The sequence below is a fragment of the Monodon monoceros genome, unplaced genomic scaffold (assembly GCF_005190385.1).
Source record: "Monodon monoceros isolate NGI ecotype Baffin Bay Population unplaced genomic scaffold, NGI_Narwhal_1 Super_Scaffold_4, whole genome shotgun sequence".
Lineage (NCBI taxonomy): Eukaryota > Metazoa > Chordata > Mammalia > Artiodactyla > Monodontidae > Monodon > Monodon monoceros.
The window spans coordinates 33,426,754-33,445,902 of record NW_021703781.1 but is presented as its reverse complement, the minus strand read 5'-3'; the positions used below and the strand labels follow the sequence as shown (position 1 = coordinate 33,445,902).

The 19,149-nt window shown below is 45.2% G+C and overlaps 1 protein-coding gene across 1 annotated transcript in view; it reads left to right on the top strand.

The window, feature by feature from the left end:
* The window catches only part of GRID1 (glutamate ionotropic receptor delta type subunit 1), a 674,601-nt gene that overhangs the window by 611,674 nt on the left and 43,778 nt on the right, over window positions 1-19,149 (top strand). Inside the window, exon 13 of the mRNA XM_029245736.1 lies at window positions 9,179-9,374. Coding sequence (XP_029101569.1) covers window positions 9,179-9,374 — 196 coding nt within the window. The remainder of the gene's footprint in view (window positions 1-9,178; window positions 9,375-19,149) is intronic.

The following is a 19,149-nucleotide window of genomic DNA, read 5'->3' as shown; positions in this document are numbered from 1 at the left end:
TTCCCTGGTTTTAGCACTGAGAGTCCTGTAACCCAGGAAACCTCTCTCTCCTGTGCAAACTGGGATGATTGGTCATGCAGGTGTAGGCGCTGGTGACATTGCAATAAACCAGACAAGTCCCATTCTAGGGGGAGAACTGCCATGAAACAGCCTGTTATATGTTTCTTTGTTTTTATCATATAATTTAAAGAGGGTGGTATTTTATAGAGGGTTGTCAACAAAGATCTCATGGAGAAGGTGACATTTGATGTTCCCAAAGCACTGAGGGAATGAGCCAATTAGAGATGTGAGGGAAGAGTATATATCACATGGAGAAAAACAGCTGCAGAACCCCTAAGGCAGGAAGGCAGAGCAGCCAGTGTGGTGAGAGCAGAGATATTGGGTCCAGATTGTGTGTGACCTTTCAGGCCGTGTAAGGATTGGGGGTGTTTCTTGGAGAGGTGAGAAGCAATTGGAGGGTTTCTAGCAAAGAGGTCACATGATCTGACTTAGATTTTTGAAAGGATACCCTACTTATCCCCCAAGTAACAGACTCTAGAGTTAAAGGTGGAAGCAAGAAAAGCACTGGGGAGATGATCTCAATATCCAGGTAAGAGTGGTTCATCATGAATGTGATGTGAAGCAATGTGATTCTGCATCTATCTTGATGGCAGAAGATATCAAACATGCTGAGATTGTATGTAAAATATGCAAGAGAGAGGAATCAGTAGTGACCCCATGGCTTTTGGCTACAGCATGTCAAAAATAGAGCAACATTTGACTGAGATGGATGAACTAAAAACAGAGCAGTTTTGGTGGTAGGTTTGGGGGTTTGCGATTCAAGAAGTTGGATTTGAACATGATTGGTGTAGGGACCTAATAGCCATACAAATGGAGATGTCAGGGGGCAGCTGCCCAAAGTCAGCGGGGTGGATCAGGGCTGGGGTGGTCCATTGGAGTCATCAGTGTATAGATGTATCTACAGCCAATTGACCTGACCAGATCGTGGTGAAGGGGGGTCACCAGAGAAGAGAAGGAATCTGTGGATTGAACCCGGGACACCCCAAGGTTCAGAGTCTGAAAAGAGAACAAGAACTAGAAAGGAGATGGATAGGGAGGTGCCTGCAAGGTGGGAGAGCTAAGAAAGGGTGCTGTCCCAGCAGCCAAGTGAGGGAGGGACAGATTGATCAAGTTTGTCAAGTAAAATGCTGGTGGGTGGGAGTAAAGTGAAGACTGGGAATGGGCCACTGTGTTTGAGAGATCATTAATGACCTTGACAGAGCAGCTTCAGTTGAGTGGTGAGATGAAAGCTTCACCTAGGTTCATGAGAAATGGGAAGAGAGTAATGGAGGCAGTGACCATAGACAGCTCCCTGGAAGAACTGGAGAGTGGTTGGAGGAGGATGGGAACTCAAAGCAGGATTTTTTTGTAAAAGATAGAAGATGTATGTGTTTGTATGCTGATGGAAATGACCTATAGAGAGAAGCAATTTCATGATGTGGGAGATAAAGATGACACCTGGAAGGGCAATGTACTTGAGAAAGCAAGAAAGTCTGGGATCCAGGAGACAAACAGTTAGAAATAAATAGGAGCAAAGACAGAGCCAGTGTTTTGAAAAGCAGGTATTTGATGGTTTTTGAAAAGGAAGTTCTTTATAGAGAGGCAAATTTCCCTACTGATTGCTTCTACTCTCTTAGGAAATTGGAAGTAGGGTCCCTTGTCTGAGAGTCATCTAAGAGAGTGAGAGGGTGAATTGAACAGGAGAATTTAGATTGCCAGGCAGCGTTAGGAGTCACTTGAGGTTAGTGGTCATGATTCTAAAGTTCGGCCCATCACTGTGCTAGTCTCCAATTTGGATTTTCTCCAGCCATATTCAGCTGTAAACACAGAGTTGTTTTTAAACTAGATTTGATTCTTCCAGAAAGCATGAACTCAGCACACACTGTCAGACCATATGAGGGGTGACAGGGATCCAGAGATGTACACAGAATCCAGCCCTGAGGGAGCCCACTGTCAAGGTGGGGGAAACAGGCATGTCAGTAGCCACATGAAGTCCAGGAGGTAGGATAGACTAAGCGGGAAGCACATAGAGGGGGCATGGGCCCGGGGGGGAATCCACTCTTTCTACTGGAGATGACAGCTGAGCTGATTCCTGGAAGGAGGGTGGGTTTTAGTCACATGAAGGCAGGGAACTGCATGGGGAACAGACAGTGAGCCTGAGTGAAGGCTCAGAGGCCTAAGAGAGCAGGACATCCACCAGGCTAACACCCGAGAGCAGGGTAGTCTGAGAAGAGGCTGGAGGAGGTAAAACCGGAGTGCAGAAGTCTCCATGGGCTGAGCACCCTTTGCCAATGGTATTGGAGGTCCCCGGAGTAGACCCAGTGAAAGATGTGGATATTCGACCTCTGCCACGTGCCAGGGCCTGGGCTCGGTACCTGGCCCAGAGTTAGTGGCCTGACTGAGGTGATCCTTCAGCACCTATTACTGAGCCTTCCTCACTTCCAGGGTCTAGACTGCATTTAGCAAATCACAAACATGTGATGCATATGCCCTTCTTTCAGAAACTCATGTCTAGCCACCCCCATCTGCTTTGGCAGCCAAGGGCACCTGAGCTGGGCTGAATCCAAGCAGAAAATGTGCAAGTAAGGGAAACTCCAGCCTGCTTTGGTGAGGGAACCTTGGTCCTGACGGACCCTGGATGCCCAGGATGGCTCAGCCCCCTTGGGGTTAATACGGGCATGTTTGTTTTGCTCCATGGATGGAAGATGCGACTATCACAGCCCCTTGGAGCCCTCTCCCTACAGTCAGCGGGGCACGAGTGTAATGGGGCGGGAGAGAGGCCTCTTTCCTCCAAGCAGATCTTGGCTGCAGGGGCGGTTGGTGGAAGGGGTGGACGTGGAGGTGACAGAAGAGCGCAGAGCTAAATTCCCAAGGCCCAGAACTGACACTTGGGCAGCAGAAGGATTTGTTAAATCATTCAGATCACACTTGTGTTTACAACATAATAAAAAATGCAAATTTTACAGAAATACATTTATACAAAGTGGAAGTCTCATTACTGTTCAGTGCACATTCCTCCTGTTTTTGTCCCTATATTTACATACATTTATTAATGGTTACTCTTTATAAGAATGGAAATATACTACATACAAATGCATTGAGGGTTTTTTTTTTCCTTAGCGTACTTTGGGCATCTTTGAATTTCAATAGTAATCAAAGAAATGGGATTTGGAGGGAAAAGAATGTGGAGGGAAGATTGGGGGAGGGGGTGAGCACACATCAGCTGGGTACCCGGTACCCACTGGGCCCTCTGTGACTGGCACGTGGGGCACACTTTTGAAGAAGGGCTTCCTGGCCTCCTGTGTCCTACAAAGAGGCATTTTCCTGCCACGTGACCCTCATCCTGGTGGGTCACTAAGTGTCCTCATACAGTGTTAACCTGACAGTTTCCTGAGCTGGGATACAGCCACTCAGATGACAGCCTGTGGATACAAAGGAGCCCCGTGTAATATCCAGCATCGCCTGCCCCAGCCTCCCAGGGGGGACCCTCGTCCATGTAAAGGGGGCCATTCTGGGGGAGAGAGGCTGATGAGCTTCGAGCCTGCCGGCCTCTGCTCCTTGGAAGGCAAGCGTCTCCAGGTCTGAGCCCTGCCCTCAGCAGTCTCTACTCTCACCTCCTCCCAGACCAGGTCACGAAAAAGTGGTGAAGAAACACACGGCCTCGATGTCAGCTCCAGTAGCTAAAACACCCCCCTGCATACTTCATATAATCACTTCCTCCATCATTTTCTGTAACCCTTACTTTGCTTTATTACTCTTCGTAGCACTTTTCATCACTGGAAACATGACATCGGCAGTCGGCTGACTACGTCCCCACAGGCCACATCTGGCCAGCAGCCTGTTTTCCTGCAGCCTGCAAGCTAAGATTGTTTTTCTTTTTTTGAAACATTTTACAATGTTCTAAAAAAAAAAACCCCGAAACCCAAAATCAAGGAATATGCAACAGAGTGGTATGTGGCCCTTACTACCTACGTACGTGCTGTCTGTCCCTTCCCAGAAAATTTGCTGACCCCAGCATTTTGTAATTATTGGTTCTTTTGTTTGTTGCTCATATGTTTGTTTCTCTCTCCCACCTCCATCACGCAAACTCCCCAAGAGTGGCAACTTTGCGTTGCTCATATCCTTAGACCTAGAGCAGTGCTTGGCAGAAGCAGATGCTCAGGAAATAGGATTTTTTTTCATTGGATGAAGGAAAGAATGAAGACCCTGAGATGCCTTTCAGGGCCCAAGGTTGAGAAGCATCTTGGAGTGTCTCAGCCTTCACCTGAGGTCCTGTTCACCTTGAAGAACCCAGGTCTGGGGCGGAGAGAATGGGAAATGTGGCAGAGCCCTGGGTCGGAGCCACTGCATGGGAGAAGGATTAGAGAGACTGGAAGCACAGGGGGAGCCCTGGGAAGAAGCTCAGGAAGGGCAGGGAAATGGGCAGCTCTGGTACCCAAACGTCCCAGAAGGAGGCTGTGGAACCTGACCGGGCAATCCCAACTGATTGGCACAGCACCATTCTTGTCGAGTCAGACACGAGAGAGAAAAGTGAGGGGGCTTCCCTGGTAGCGCAGTGGTTCGGAATCCGCCTGCCAATGCAGGGGACACGGGTTTGAGCCCTGATCCGGGAAGATCCCACGTGCCACAGAAGCAACTAAGCCCGTGCGCCACAACTACTGAGCCCACAAGCCACAACTAGTGAAGCCGGTGTGCGTAGAGCCTGTGCTCTGCAACAGGAGAAGCCACCGCAATGAGAAGCCTGCACACTACAACACAGAGTAGCCCCTGCTCGCCGCAGCTAGAGAAAGCCCATGCGCAGCAACGAAGACCCAACTCAGCCAAAAATAAATAAATAAAGTAAATTAATTAATTGAAAAAAAAAAAGAAAAGAAAAGTGAGGCTGCCAGAATGATAGTAAAGGCATCTGTGGGCTGTAGTTACGACAGCTTCAGATTACGAGGATGAGCATCCCCACCTGCCTGTAACTTTTGGGGTACTCCACTATTTCCTTTTCTCTCACTCTCTCTTCTTCTCTTTTTGGCCGCATCGTAACATGTGTGATCTTAGTTCCCTGACTAGGGATGGAAGCCGTGCTCCCTGCAGTGGAAGCACCGAGTCCTAACCACTGGCCCACCAGGGAATTCCCATTCCTTTTCTCCTTAAGCAAGAATAACAGGGCTTTGGGATTTAGATTTATCAGACCCATGATGATGGCATCCCCACAGTTGTTGAAATCTGTTTTACATATACTGTATATTGATTCTCCTCTTGTTGCAAGCATATTTATCTTCATTGCCAATGTAAGTATTTCTGTAACATGCAAAGATGTATTTATACATTCTGTGTTATCGATTTTTCTCATGCTGGAAACAAATTTATCTCTTTTTTAATGAAAATGTACCTGGGAAATAGTAAGATTGACTTATGGAGAAAGGTACGGGGAGGGAGGGAGGTGGTGCCGGCCTGGGTAGATTGTCCTTGGCCACAGCTGAAGGAGACATTGTGGGACTTCCAGGAGGTGCCTGTTTAATTGGAGGAAACTGCTCTCAGAGGCAAGGGATGCTTACAGAGTTCTTTCGTGAGACAGTCTGATGTGCTCACAGGAGTCAGCTATGCTTTCAGCTAGGGAAGATCCCAAAAATCAGCCATCCAGGCCAGGAGATGCAGAGAAGCAGCTCCTATTGGTCCCAAACCCAGTTTCAATAGGGTTCAATTGAGTAAAAGATACTGGCTCAGTGGAAAGCATGGAAGAGAGGCTAAGCTTTGCCATGGGAGGATTGTAACCCTCGTCGTTACTAAAAGGTGAAGTAAGGAGATAGGCAGCCGAGCACAGAGCTGGGTGCCAGCTGCTAGGTGTGCATGCCTGCACAGGACACTTAGTCAGTCCAGACCCAGGCAGGCTTCCTTTTCTAGAAATCCTTTCTTTAGCTCTGGCCAACAGGCTAGGTGCTTCTCCTGTGTGCTTCCAGGACCCCTCATGCAGAACTCTGCTTTAGTCCCTCTCACATTGTTTAGTTACTGTTGGTTTACTTCTCTGACCACTCATCACCCTTCACTATGAACCCCTTGATGAGGCCCACCATGCATTCCTTGCCTATGTGCCTCTGTGCCTTACCTAGTACCAACTAACTAACTAGCTAGCTAGCTGACTGTGGATGAGACACCTGGTTGGATGACTTCAGCCAGTTGCATCATGCATGATTTTGGTTTATAGAGACACCACGTGTGACAGGAAGATCTCCTCCATCTCTGGTGAGGGTGCTTGGACACTTGCTAGCAGTTGTTGCTGAAGAGACTATTTTGGGAAACAGGCTAAATTAAGTGTGCTGCTAGCGCAGCCTTCTCCAGGCTAAGCCTCCCTTGCTTGTTTGGATGGGCGCCTTATCTGATGTGAACATCTGTCTTCTGCTGACTGATGGCTTGGAGCCTGGATGGCTGGCTGTTCTTTATTCCTCCTTCCATGTCCCTTCCAAAACTGAGCACTCCGACAAGAGGATGAGTGCCCCAGGGAGATGACAGCTTTGGTCCATGAGTAGTCAGGCCCTCCCGCCAGATTCCAAAGAGCCTTAGGTTTAGTCACTCTGAAATATGATGGTAATACTTCCTGTGTGTTAATGAGCTTGGAGACCTTCCTTGAAAGAGGCAATGTGCGCTGAAGTTGGGAAAGATCCTTCTACACAGACTCACGGCTACAGGAGGTGATGGAGGCCAGGGGGCTGGCACAGCAAAGATGGTGGTGGTGTTTTGGGGTGGGAACAATGACCTCTAAGGGGACAGACATGGACATGAAGCCATTAACATTTGGGCTGCCTGCTTGCATTCCAGAGATGCTCCCTGAGCCTCTGGCCAGGAGCTCCGTTGTGAATAAATACCAAGAGGAGAGAGGAAATCTACATTTCAAACATGGGGATGAAGCAGTAGTGCTGAACTCCTTGGCAATTACACATTCATTCCAGACTCACCGAAACTGCAGTAATTTAGAGCAGTTCAGTACTTAGACTCAACTGTGTAATTCATCCTGATGTTTCCCATTCATCAAAGCCTTGTGTTTGTTTGTATTACCATGAGAAAAATAAAAAATGCGGGGAAAAAAAAGATCCCTCTTCCTTTCATTACAGGCAGATTACGACAGAGTTACAACCCTTGGGGCCCTTTAAGCAAAGGAACATCTTACTTCAATTAGATATAAATAATGAACAATAATTAGAAAGATTTCTTCATCAAATTTGTTATTTTGTGTTTTCTTTCATGTGTAATGTATTGAAACGAATCCTGAGCTCTGCTTCTGGGCCATGTAGCAGTGCCTGAAGGAATTCCATGGAGTGTGTCTCCAAAAGAGGAGGAAGCATTCATTGCCGGTTCCTCTGTGTGCAGGCTGTGTAGGCTGGCAGCTGCCCTGGATCTAGTGCTGAGGATGGAAATACTGGGCTACTTCGGCTCCATCTACTGAGGACCCAGCCATATAATAATAGCACAGAAGTACTGCTACTAGTTAATGGGCACTGAGTTTACATCATTCACTGCTCTAAGAGTTGAACACATATCACCTCATTTCATCTTCACAGCAGCCTCTGCTACAGGCTCTGCTTCTAGCCCTATTCTTTTAAACATCTGGGAACTGAGGCACAGAGAGGCCAGCTAATTTGCCCAGGCCCATAGTGTTAGTGCTGGTGGAGCTGAGAGGCAAGGCAGGTAGTTGGACTCCAGAGCCTCTGCTTTACCCATTCTTCTGTGCTGCTTCCTGCAATCACAGTGAGATCTTACCGCCATAGAAGCCATGCAGGGTATAGAGATGGTCAGGGAGGTGGGGGATGGCGATGTCTTCCCACAGGGAAAGGTGGCAGCTGGAACTTCAGGGTGTTTGCAGAAGTGTATCAGGTGGATGAGTAAGATAAAGGGATTCCAGGAAGAGGGAGCTCCATGGTTTGGTGCCATAAATGGGGACTGTGTGGGATTTCTCATTTCAGCCTTGGCTTTGGGGTCCTGTGGATGCAGGAGCAACAGGGGAAGATGAGATCAGAAGATGGAGGGTGGTGTAGATCAGGTGGGAATGACTGGATCTCTTTGTGGGAACGGTAACTCAGTGAGAGGTGGGGATGATGATTCTGGTTGATTAAAAGGAGAGACAGATTCCCAGAAGAGAAATAAATTAAGAGGGATCAGGTTGGAGCCTGGAGAGAGAGGCTGGCTCACCATTGAGCTTTCTGTTTTTTGCAGTTCTGTCCTCTCAGCACACAGAGTCAGGTACTGCTCATCTCGGGACAAGTGAAAACTTTATGCCAGTTGTTCCTTCCTGATGTGACTCTTCCTTCTGTCCCAAGGAAGGCACTGTTCCTCTGCCCCCAGCTCAGACATCTGCTCCTGGACAGCTGGTGGACCTACCTGATGTACCCCGTCCCTGCATCATGCACCTGGCCTGAGCTACTTGCTTCTCCTCCATGTACAACAGACTGAGGCTCTCAGAAGTGCTTTGTTTTATCTTCATCACCTTTTGAATAATTGTCAACACTTCAAAGTCAAGAGATTTCATGTACAAACCCAGATTTCTTTCTTTATTGAAAAACAAACTGGGCGGAGATTCTTAAAAGGCAACCATTGGGTGGAACTCCAGAACAGCTGCAAGCTTTGGAGGGAACATGCCTCTTCACTGACACAACCTCTGAGTGTGTGTCTGCCCCACGCCATCTCTGAGTGTCAGAGACCAGTCACCATCGTCAGTCTTGCCAACGTGTTTCTCTTTCCTGTGCTTCTGCAGGAATTTGAGTTGGAGACCTTAAGTGTACAGCCTCCCATGCTGCCCTGACTCTTTCATATTGTGACTGTCTGTCTGTATGTTTCTGCAGCTAGACTCTAAGCTCCTTGAGGGCAGGAAACATGTCTTTCTCATTCTTTCGTCCTTCAGGCTCAGCACAGAACCTGGTTTTAGGTGTTCAGTGACATTATTGAATTAATCTACACTGAGGAAGCGTAACTGGGATAGAATGAGGCCCTGGCAAGTGGTGCTCCAGACTGAGGGACTCATACAGCTGGGGGTTGGCAGTGAAGGATGTGGACAGTGGCCACAGCCAGGCTCCGACCTCAGGAGGGCCTTGTAGCCCATGTGTGTCCCTACAAGTTGCAACATGTACCCATGTTTCATGGCCATTTTATATTTCAGGACATTCCAGGACCTGTCCAAACAAGTGGAGATGTCTTACGGCACCGTCCGGGATTCTGCTGTGTACGAGTACTTCCGAGCCAAGGGCACCAACCCTCTAGAGCAAGACAGCACATTTGCTGAGCTCTGGCGGACCATCAGCAAGAATGGAGGGGCTGACAACTGCGTGTCCAGCCCTTCAGAAGGCATCAGGAAGGTAGGCGAGAGCTGGCTACCTGGGCATGTGTGTGCTGTGACGGGGCCATGGGGACTGTCATCCTTGGGGTAGGAGATACCTTCCCAGAGGCATCTCCTTTGAGTATCCCTGTCACCTGCAAGGTGATCCATGTTAGCAGCCTAGATAGACACTTCGCATAAGCATGTGGGTATCAGGTAAAGAGGCACACGTTCTTTAGGTAGACACCCATTTTTGGCTGGAGAAGCAAAGGGGCTGGTCCTTATGGCTTTTCTAAGTTTCCAAAGGGTCAGGGAAGAGCAGACAGGTTAAGCCCAAGACATGGACCTCCCTCCTCCTGGGCTCAGAGGATGGTGGCGCAGAGGGTTCTCCCCACCCCAGGTGAGAACACTTGGCAAAAGCAGACGCAGAAGACCAGGTGAGAGGTAGATGGCGTAGGGAGACAGGGTTCAGGGGAGGGTGGGCACACTGCAAGATCTAGCTGTGGAGCAGAGGTGTGCTTGGGAGATGGTGATAAGGACAGCAAGCCCGGGATGGAGGCTGAATGGGAGGAGGAAGGGCAGGAAAAGGTTAATACATTCTTCAGCAGTGGGTTAGACTTTGCTCATTTATTACAGTGAGTTACCACAGTGACCCGAATTAATCATGAATATCCCGTTATACAGATGAGAATCAGAGCCGTGGGTCACACTCCTCGTTAATTTTGATGCCTGGGGTTCCAGACTGAGGGGTTTGGTATTTATCTGCCACATGCTGCAGAACCCTTGAAGGTCCATGAGGAGGAAGGTGGTGGGATGAAGGCAGGTGTCATCAGGATGTTGCTGGTGGTGGCACATTCTTCCCAATGACCCTCACGTGCAGAGGCTACTATCTCTTGGTCATTAGTGAATGATGCAAGAAAGATGTGCACCGTGGCCAGCACTACTGCCTCTCTGGGTAGACCAGCTGTCCAGCCTGTCTCACTCAGCATCTCTTCCCTTCTGTTCCCTATTCAACCTACCCCACCACCTCTGCGGAACCTTCACACACATGCATTCACACACACGTACACACATACATGCACACACCTGTCCAGCCTGCCTCAGTGTGTCCTACCTTTCCCTACCCATCAATTCTACCTCTGCGGAACCTTCTTACAGGCTCTCACACAAAGGCACTCGTGCACACGCTCCCACTACTCACACACACTAATGCACACACATATTCATGTACACACATACCCGTGTTCTACATCCCCAGCCATTTGGCCATCCCTTAGCCTTACTGCAGAGGGCAGTGGATGTAAGGGGGCAGTCTGCAGAAAGCTTAGGGGCCACTAGGGCCCACCACCTTGCTCTTCATGATGAGAAGAGTCCTCAGCAGTTTGCCAGCCCCTCTCAGGAGAGCCCCAAATGGGTCCAAGGAGAGAGGCAGAGCCTGAGTCCTGCTTCAGAAGCAATAGGCCCTGGCCCCTGAAGGCAGTGCTTTGTGTGGTGTGGGAGCCCCCCAGGGCACATGTGCTCACAGGGCAGTTAGCTTGGAGTGGTTTCTCCCTGTCATTTAGCGAAGTTGAGCAGCAGAGAGAGTCTGGGCTCTGGGGCCTGGCACGTTTGGGTGTGAATCCCAGTCCCACAGCTCACCAATGACATAAAATTGAGTGCACCGCTCTTCCTGTCGGGAACCTCTCAGTGTTGAGAGAGGCCTGGGCAACTCCCTGTTTCGGGTTCCCTTTAGACACTTAAAACATTTAAAACTGCACGTTATGGTAGATTTGGAATGTTTATATTTAACCAAGTGATATCGTGACAAAAACAATAGAATGCAACATAAATGTGCCATTCCCATGCTCACAAGGTTTATTAAAACCTCTTACGTCCTCGTGCACAGGGAAATACGGCGTTCTTACCTTGAGCTGCTGGGTTTTCTTTCATCCCTGACAGTGGATCTTTGTGGCTGTAGGTGACCTCATTTGGAGATAATGAACACAAAGTTGATTTAAGACCTTTTATGAATATAAGGCTTGGGCCAAATGGCCTTGGAGTTTCCCTTCTCTGATTTCCTTGTCTCTCACAGAGAGCCAATACTCCCATCCAAACTGGATGCTTATGAAGATTCATTGCAACAAGGCTACAAAAAGAACTTATAAAAGAAAAGATAGCAGCTTTTGACTTTATCAAACTTCTGTTCATTACAAGGGACTTGAAAGAAAATAAAAAGGCAAGTCACACACTACGAGTGGATATTTACAATGCATACAATCAATACAGGATTAATATCCTATATGGATGTTATATGAAGAACCTTTAAAAATTAATAAGAAAAGCTCAAACAATTTAATAGAAAAATGGGCTAAAGACTTGTACAGGACTTTCACAGAAGAGGTACCACATATGGCCGATAATCATATGAAGAGATGTTCAAAGTCATTAGTGTTTCCAGAAAAGGAAAATCAAGACGGTAAAGATACATCACTCACTTTACCTCAATTAGACTTGCCCCAAATGAGAGGCGGTAGAAAGGATGGGAGTAACAGGGGGCTAATTGCTGGCGGTAGTGCACTCAGTACAGTCACTTTGGAAACAAGTTTGTCGTTCTAGTAGAAAGTGGAGCATTTGCATACCCTACGACTCAGCAATTCTGCTCCTACACATCCACCCAAAACAAACTTCTGCAGCACCTCAGAGGTAAGAAAGATCATGGTAGCACTGCATATAGAGCCAGGACCCTGGAAACAATCCAGATGAGCATTAACAAGTTAAAAAATAAGACCTGCAGGGCTTCCCTGGTGGCTCAGTGGTTGAGAGTCCGCCTGCCGATGCAGGGGACATGGGTTCGTGCCCCGGTCCGGGAAGATCCCACATGCTGCGGAGCGGCTGGGCCCGTGAGCCACGGCCGCCGAGCCTGCGCGTCCGGAGCCTGTGCTCCGCAATGGGAGAGGCCACAACAGTGAGAGGCCCGCGTACCGCAAAAAAAAAAAAAAAAATACATGGTGGAAGATGCAAATAAGGGGTTCTTTGTAAATGCCTAAAGCTTCATGGTACAGAATCTAATCTTTTTCCAGTACAGAGGATGTGTTGCTTTTATGACACGTTCATTTTATAAACCCCAAGCCAGCTTTGGGGTCACAAATCTCCCTCTTGCACTTGGATCTTTAAGAAAAAAAACTGACTGCCAGCATTAGGCAAATGTTAAGGGTTTTATAACTGGTGTCATATAAGTGAGTTTATAGTACTGTCAGAAAGTGGAGTGCACTACATTTTTTACTGCAAGGAGAGCTCAGATCCCACTCTCAAACCTTCCTTCTGCATGTGCCTGTTTGGGTGGCTACTGTCCTTACATGTTTATATGAAACTCTTCCTGTCCCCTGCCCCCTATGGAACTGCTCCTCAACCCCCAGGTTTTGACTTCAAATACATTATGAATCCCCAGCCTGAAGCACACCAGACTGGGGATGGCTGTGCCCTGAGTGAGGGCCATATCCTGAATCCAGAAACTGTAAGGGAAAATCCAGCATATTGGGAAATATGGACATGATCTTGACATTCAGGGAGGAGGGGCTTCTCCGAATCCCAGACAGAACCCGCGTGGGTGCAATGCAGGCCGCCTGGCAAAGGTGAGGACTGGATGCCCCCAAGGGATATCAGAGGAAACTGCTTTAGCAAGAGGAGGATGCTCCAACTTCTAATTTCCAGTTACTCTTTGGTGACCCTGGCTCCATTTCCAGAGAGTGCTTGGTAGTGGAACAGTGTCTAATTGCTGCTGAAGTCAAGGAGCTTGGTGTTGAATGTAACCTCAGAGAGCTGCTATTTTTTTTTTCCTTGTGCTGCAGCTTTTAATGACCTGAAACCAATTTAGGTGGGAAATTGCTTAGCAAGAGGTGATCACTTTTGCTCAGTATCAGAACCAGAGAAAGGAATTATGTCATGGTTTCCCCCACTGCTGTGACCTACTCCTTCATGCCAGCCATCACTCAGATAAGGAGGGGGCAGCCCTTTCTGGGCCCTGGCGAAGAAAGCAGAAAGGGATTTGGAAGCGGAGGGAAGTTTATTTATTTATTAAAAGCCCACAGTGTGCAGTTTTTAGAGCAAACCTGCCTGGTGCACAGTAATTCTCAATAAATACTGAATTGTCCCTGAATGAATCACCTGTTTGTTGTCTGACTGAGCAGAGACACATAAATCAGGGGTGTAGTTGGTGCCATCAGTGAGTAGGTTACCCTCTGTGAATTCCTTGATGGGAGGGATGAGGTAAATAGCTTTATAGTCCCTTGTCTCTTGATACCCACCTCTTCGGAAAGAGGTCCTGCTGGTCCTTGGAGAGTAGAGAGAGGCTGCCTTCATTTCTCTCAGCCACCTGTACTTGTCAGGCCTGAGGCAGACTAGAGCAAGGGTCCACAAACTATGGTCCATGGGCTAAATCTGGCCCACCACCTGCTTTTACAAATAAAGTTTTATTGGAACACACACTCAGTCATTTACATACTGCCTGTGGCTGCTTTTCTGCTACTTCTGTAGAGTTGAGTAGTTGTGGCAGAGACCATGTGGTCTCCAAAGCCTAAAATATTTCTTACCCTGGCCCTTTGTAGAAAAAGTTTTGAGGATCCCTAGCCCAGAGCCATGGGTGCTCCAGGGATACTGTCCATCGGTCAATGCCATCTGATAACTTATAGACATATCCAGTAGCTTATCATCTAAGCTCTATAAAACTACCTACTAGAGTATATAAGCACATCTAGCAGGCAGTTCCTCCTCTGGCTTTATGTCATCTATAGCATGTCAGCACATGCAGGGATACATTATCTAGCTCTATGCCATTACCTAAGTTCCATACCATCTAGTAGCATACAGGCTTTGTCCTTTCTTGTTCTTTTCAGGCCTACCTCTGATGACCCACAGTCTTTGCCCTCACTACACTGGGACCCAGCCTCACTCCTGACCTGGCCTAATTCCCCCCTGAAATCTACTGAGCAGTCACTATGTACCAGGCACTCTGCCAGATGATCTACATATATTGTTCTATTTATCCTAAACAGAACTACTTGATTATTATTGTCTCCATCATGTAGAAATGGGACTGACCTTCAGGGAGATTAAGTGGCTTGTTCAAGGTCACGTGGACGTGAGTAAGCCATGGCACAGTCATGTCTCACTTCAACCTTGCCTCTTCCCATGGGGTTACATCCCCATTTCTGTACCCAATGTGTCTGCACCCCCTTGCATACTGTTTACTTGTGCTTCTATTTCTCTTCCTCTTTTACACCAAAGTAGCAAGATATATGCCTGGCTCCCATATTTAAAAGCCTTAGCTCTCTTTCCATGTGACATAGCAAAGGTTATTTAAGTCTGTGATTTTATCTTTTGATTTCCCAATTATTAAAAATATCAATTAGAGAAGCTCGGATGCGGAATTGAGCTGGCAAGTGGTTCGAATTTGTATGCTAATAACTTTGTCACATGGAATCTGACTTTAATGTTGTTGGTAAGACTTTTTAAATTTTTCTTTAGCTTGATCAACTCTGTGAAGTAACACCCAGCATAACCCAATTTCTGTACAGTGTCAGGGCTAACCCAGGCTGCCAATTTATTAAGTCTTTCCATAAATCAAACCTAATATTTAATAACATTGTCAAATAGAATACAGTTTAATAGTTTAAATGTCAATCTTCACAGCTCATTGGGCTCTTTGAATAAATAGAGAAGTAGCTTGTTTCAGACCCTGTGGCTGGAGATAGTATTTTTCAGATGGAAGTCACTTCGCAGGCAAGCAGTTGTAACAGAAGGTTGTTTTTTCCACTCAGTAAATATCACTGAGGTCATAAAGTGTGAATGCAAATGCAGGAAGAAAACGGGCCCACAAATCTTATTATTTCCACACTGATCTAATGCTTGCCCTGGCGCCAGATTGAGTGCGGGTATCACCAGTCAGCACCTGCCTTCATTCCTTGCCCTGGCTCTCTGCTCTGTGACAAGGGACACTCTCATTGTACACACTCCCTGCTGAGTGCCAGGAACCATACCTTGTGGCAGAAAAGGTGGTCCCCAGAAGGACTACAGTCTTCCATGGGAGGATCAGGAACTCTGATGCCCCACAGTGCCCTCCATTTGGAGGGAGCAAAGTGAGGAAGCATCCTGCTTCCATGGCATACTGGAAGTCCTTACTGAGGAGTGGGGAGAGGCTTACATGGGATGGCACTCCTTTATATCTTGGGGATGCTAGGTTCAGTGATCCGGAAGGTTTGGTCAAGTTGATGAAAGGGATCCTTTGATGCAGGTCTGACCCCCCCAGTAAAAGGACTGGTACAAACTAGGCAGCCCTGTGCGGTGGAAACCAACAGTGCTGTTCTCTGTAGCAGCAGTGGGCTTTGTAGGCATATGCTCCAAGACACATATTTTGTCCTTTTTCTGCTGCTGAGTCAGTGCACATTGGGGATTCTACATGCCTCCTTCCTTCTCAGACACTCACAGACGATGGATAATCATTCATCTCTATTCTTTTTTTTTTTTTTTTGGCCACACTGAGCAGCTTGTGGGATCTTTCTTAGTTCCGACCAGGGATTGAACCTGGGTCCTCGGCAATGAAAGCATCGAGTCCTAATCACTGGGCCACCAGAGAATTCCCCATTCATCTCTATTCTTTCATTCTTGCTCAAAAGGCACTATATCCTTTTTTTAAAAAAAAAAATGTATTGGAGTATAGTTGATTTACAGTGTTGTGTTAGTTTCAGATGTACAGCAAAGTGAATCAGTTATACATATATATCCACTTTTTTATAGATTCTTTTCCCATATAGGCCATTACAGAGTATTGAGTAGAGTCTGTATGCTATACAGTAAGTCCTTATTAGTTAGCTATTTTATATATAGTAGTATGTATATGTCAATCCCAGTCTCCCAATTTATCCCTCCCCCCATCTTACCCCCAGTAACCATAACTTTGTTTTCTACATCTGTAGCTCTGTTTCTGTTTTGTAGATAAGTTCGCTCGTACCCTTTTTTTTTAGATGCCACATATAAGTGATGCCATATGATACTTGTTTCTCTGTCTGACTTACTTCACTCAGTATGACAATCTCTAGATCCATCCATGTTGCTGCAAATAGCATCATTTCATTCTTTTTTAAGGCGGAGTGATATTCCATTGTATATATGTACCACATCTTCTTTATCCATTCCTCTGTTGATGGACATTTAGGTTGCTTCCTTGTCCTAGCTATTGTAAATAGTCAAAAGGCACTATATCCTTTTTGCAAGTTGGATGGTCTCTTCTCTTTATTCCTTCATTTATTCACTTATTCATCCATTCAATAAATGCAATTTGAATAGCTTCCGCCTAAGAGCTTGGATATGTGAAGTTAAGTTCCACTTTCAATCAGATTTCATCTGTGGCTTTGGTCAAGAGAATTCACATCTCTGAGCTATCTGTGAGACTGAGACAAGCCTGCCCAGATGAGTTGAGTTTACCAGTGCAAAAATGGAAAGTGTCCAGTGCGGATTGCAGTACAAGGTTGACATTGAGTAGATGTCAGCAAAATGCCTTAGCACCTACTATATATTAGGAAAAGAACATAATAAAAATATAAAGACAAATAACACTTAGTCTTTTTATGAGGTAGAGTTGACAAACAATAAGATGCACTTATATTAAATGTTTATTTCATGGGTTTGGACTATTATGTACAACTGCGTAATCACCACCCAAAAGAAGATAGAGTCATCCCTCAGTATCTGAGGGGGATTGGTTCCAGGACACCGCAGATACCAAAATCCATGGATGCTCAAATTCCTTATATAAAATGGTGGAGTATTTGCATATAACCTATAAGCATCCTTCTGTGTACTTTACATAATCATCAGTCATTATGAAATTAGTTACAATACCTGATACAATGTAAATGCCACACGAATCAGTGCCAGCATGCACGCAACCAATTCAGGTTTTTCTGTTTGGAATTTTCTGGAATTGTTTTTTATATTTTTCGTCCACAGTTGGTTGAATTCTCGGTGCAGAACCCACAGATACAGAGGGCCAACTGTGTAGAACATTTCCATCACCTTGAAAAGTTTTCTCATGTCACTTTCTAGAAACGTCTCTCCCTAACCTCAAAAGCGACCACTTATGAATTTCTGGTACCACAGATTAAATTTACTGTTCTTGGAATTCATGTAAATTGAATAATATAAAATATGTATATTTGTGTTTAGTTTCTTTCACCCAACAAATATTTATGTGATTTAACCATGAAGCTGTAGATATCAGTACTGAGTTCTTTCTTCTTTTTTTTTCCTTTCAGTAGTATTCCACTATATTAACAAACCTTAATTTGTTTATCCATTCTCCAGTTGACATACGTTTCACTTGTTGCCAATTTAGAGCTATTATGAATAAGGCAGTATGATCATTTTTGTACAAAATTTTGTGGATATATGTTTCCATTTCTCTTTGCTAAATACGGTAGAGTGAATTTTCTGGGTCATAGGGCAGATGTATGTTTACCTCTGTAAAAAACCTCCTGACCACCTCCAATGTGATTATTCTATTTTACAATCCCACTAGTGATATCCTGCTTATGTGCTTGTAAGTTCCAGTTGCTGGACATCCTAACCAACATTTAGTGTTGTCAGCCTTTGGGACAGTAAACAATTAAGTGTCTGTGAGGTTATCTCATTGTTTTCATTTGCATTCCTTTGGTGGCTAATAATGTCCAGCACTTTAATGTGCTTATTGGGCATCCATGTTGCTTCCTTGGAGAGGGGTGTGCTCAAGTCCTTTTTAAATTTTTACTGGGCCCTTCGTCTTTTCATTGTTGATTTAGATGAGCTTTTTAAAATACATTCTGGATATAAGTCCTTGATCAAATATAAGTTCTCCAGATATAATTCCCAGTCTGTAATTTGCCCATTCATTTTCTTAATGATGTCTTGTGGAGAGTAGAAAATTTTAATTTTGATAAAGCCCCATATATCAATTTTTCTTTTCTTTTGCGGTTAATAATTCTTGTGTCCTAAGAAAGTTTTGCCTACCTCAAAGTTCCAAGTTTTCTTCTAGAAGTTTTACATTTATGTCTACATTGTATTCTCAAATTAGTTTTTGTATATGGAATAAAGAAGTAGTCCAGATTCACTTTTTATTCCCCATGTGTCTATCCAATTGACCTAGCACCATTTATTTAAAATGGTGTATTTAATTAACAAATGACTTGTATTTAATTAACAAATGACTAGGTGCTTTGATTGAAAATCAACTGGACATATATGTGTTGGTCTGTTTCTGGATTCTCTATTCCATTCCATTGATCTATATATCTATTCTTATGCCAATAAAAAAAGTCTTGATCACTACAGCTTTATAATAATTCCTTAAATCAGGTAGTGCTTTCAACTTTGTTCTTCTCTTACAAGATTATTTGGTCAATTCTAGAACTTTTGCACTTCCGTTTAAATTTTATAATCATCTTGTCAATTTCCTCAAGAAAGCTTGAGATTTTGATAGCTATTACATTGAATCTATAGATCATTTGGGGGAAAACTGATATCTTTACACTGTTGAGTTTTTAAATACGTGAACATAGTTGTTCCTTTTAAAACATCAACTTTTGATATTATTGATTTTCTCGATTGTTGTTATATCTTATTGATTTCAGCTTTTTTGTTATTTTTTTCTTACTTCTATTTACTTTGGTTTCAATTTGCTCTTACCTCTTCTCGCTTCTTAATGTTGAAACTTAGATCATTGATTTTACTCCCGTTTTCTTTCCTAATATAAGTATTTAAAGCTATACGTTTCCCTCTAAGCACTGTTTTAGCTGAATTCCATGAAT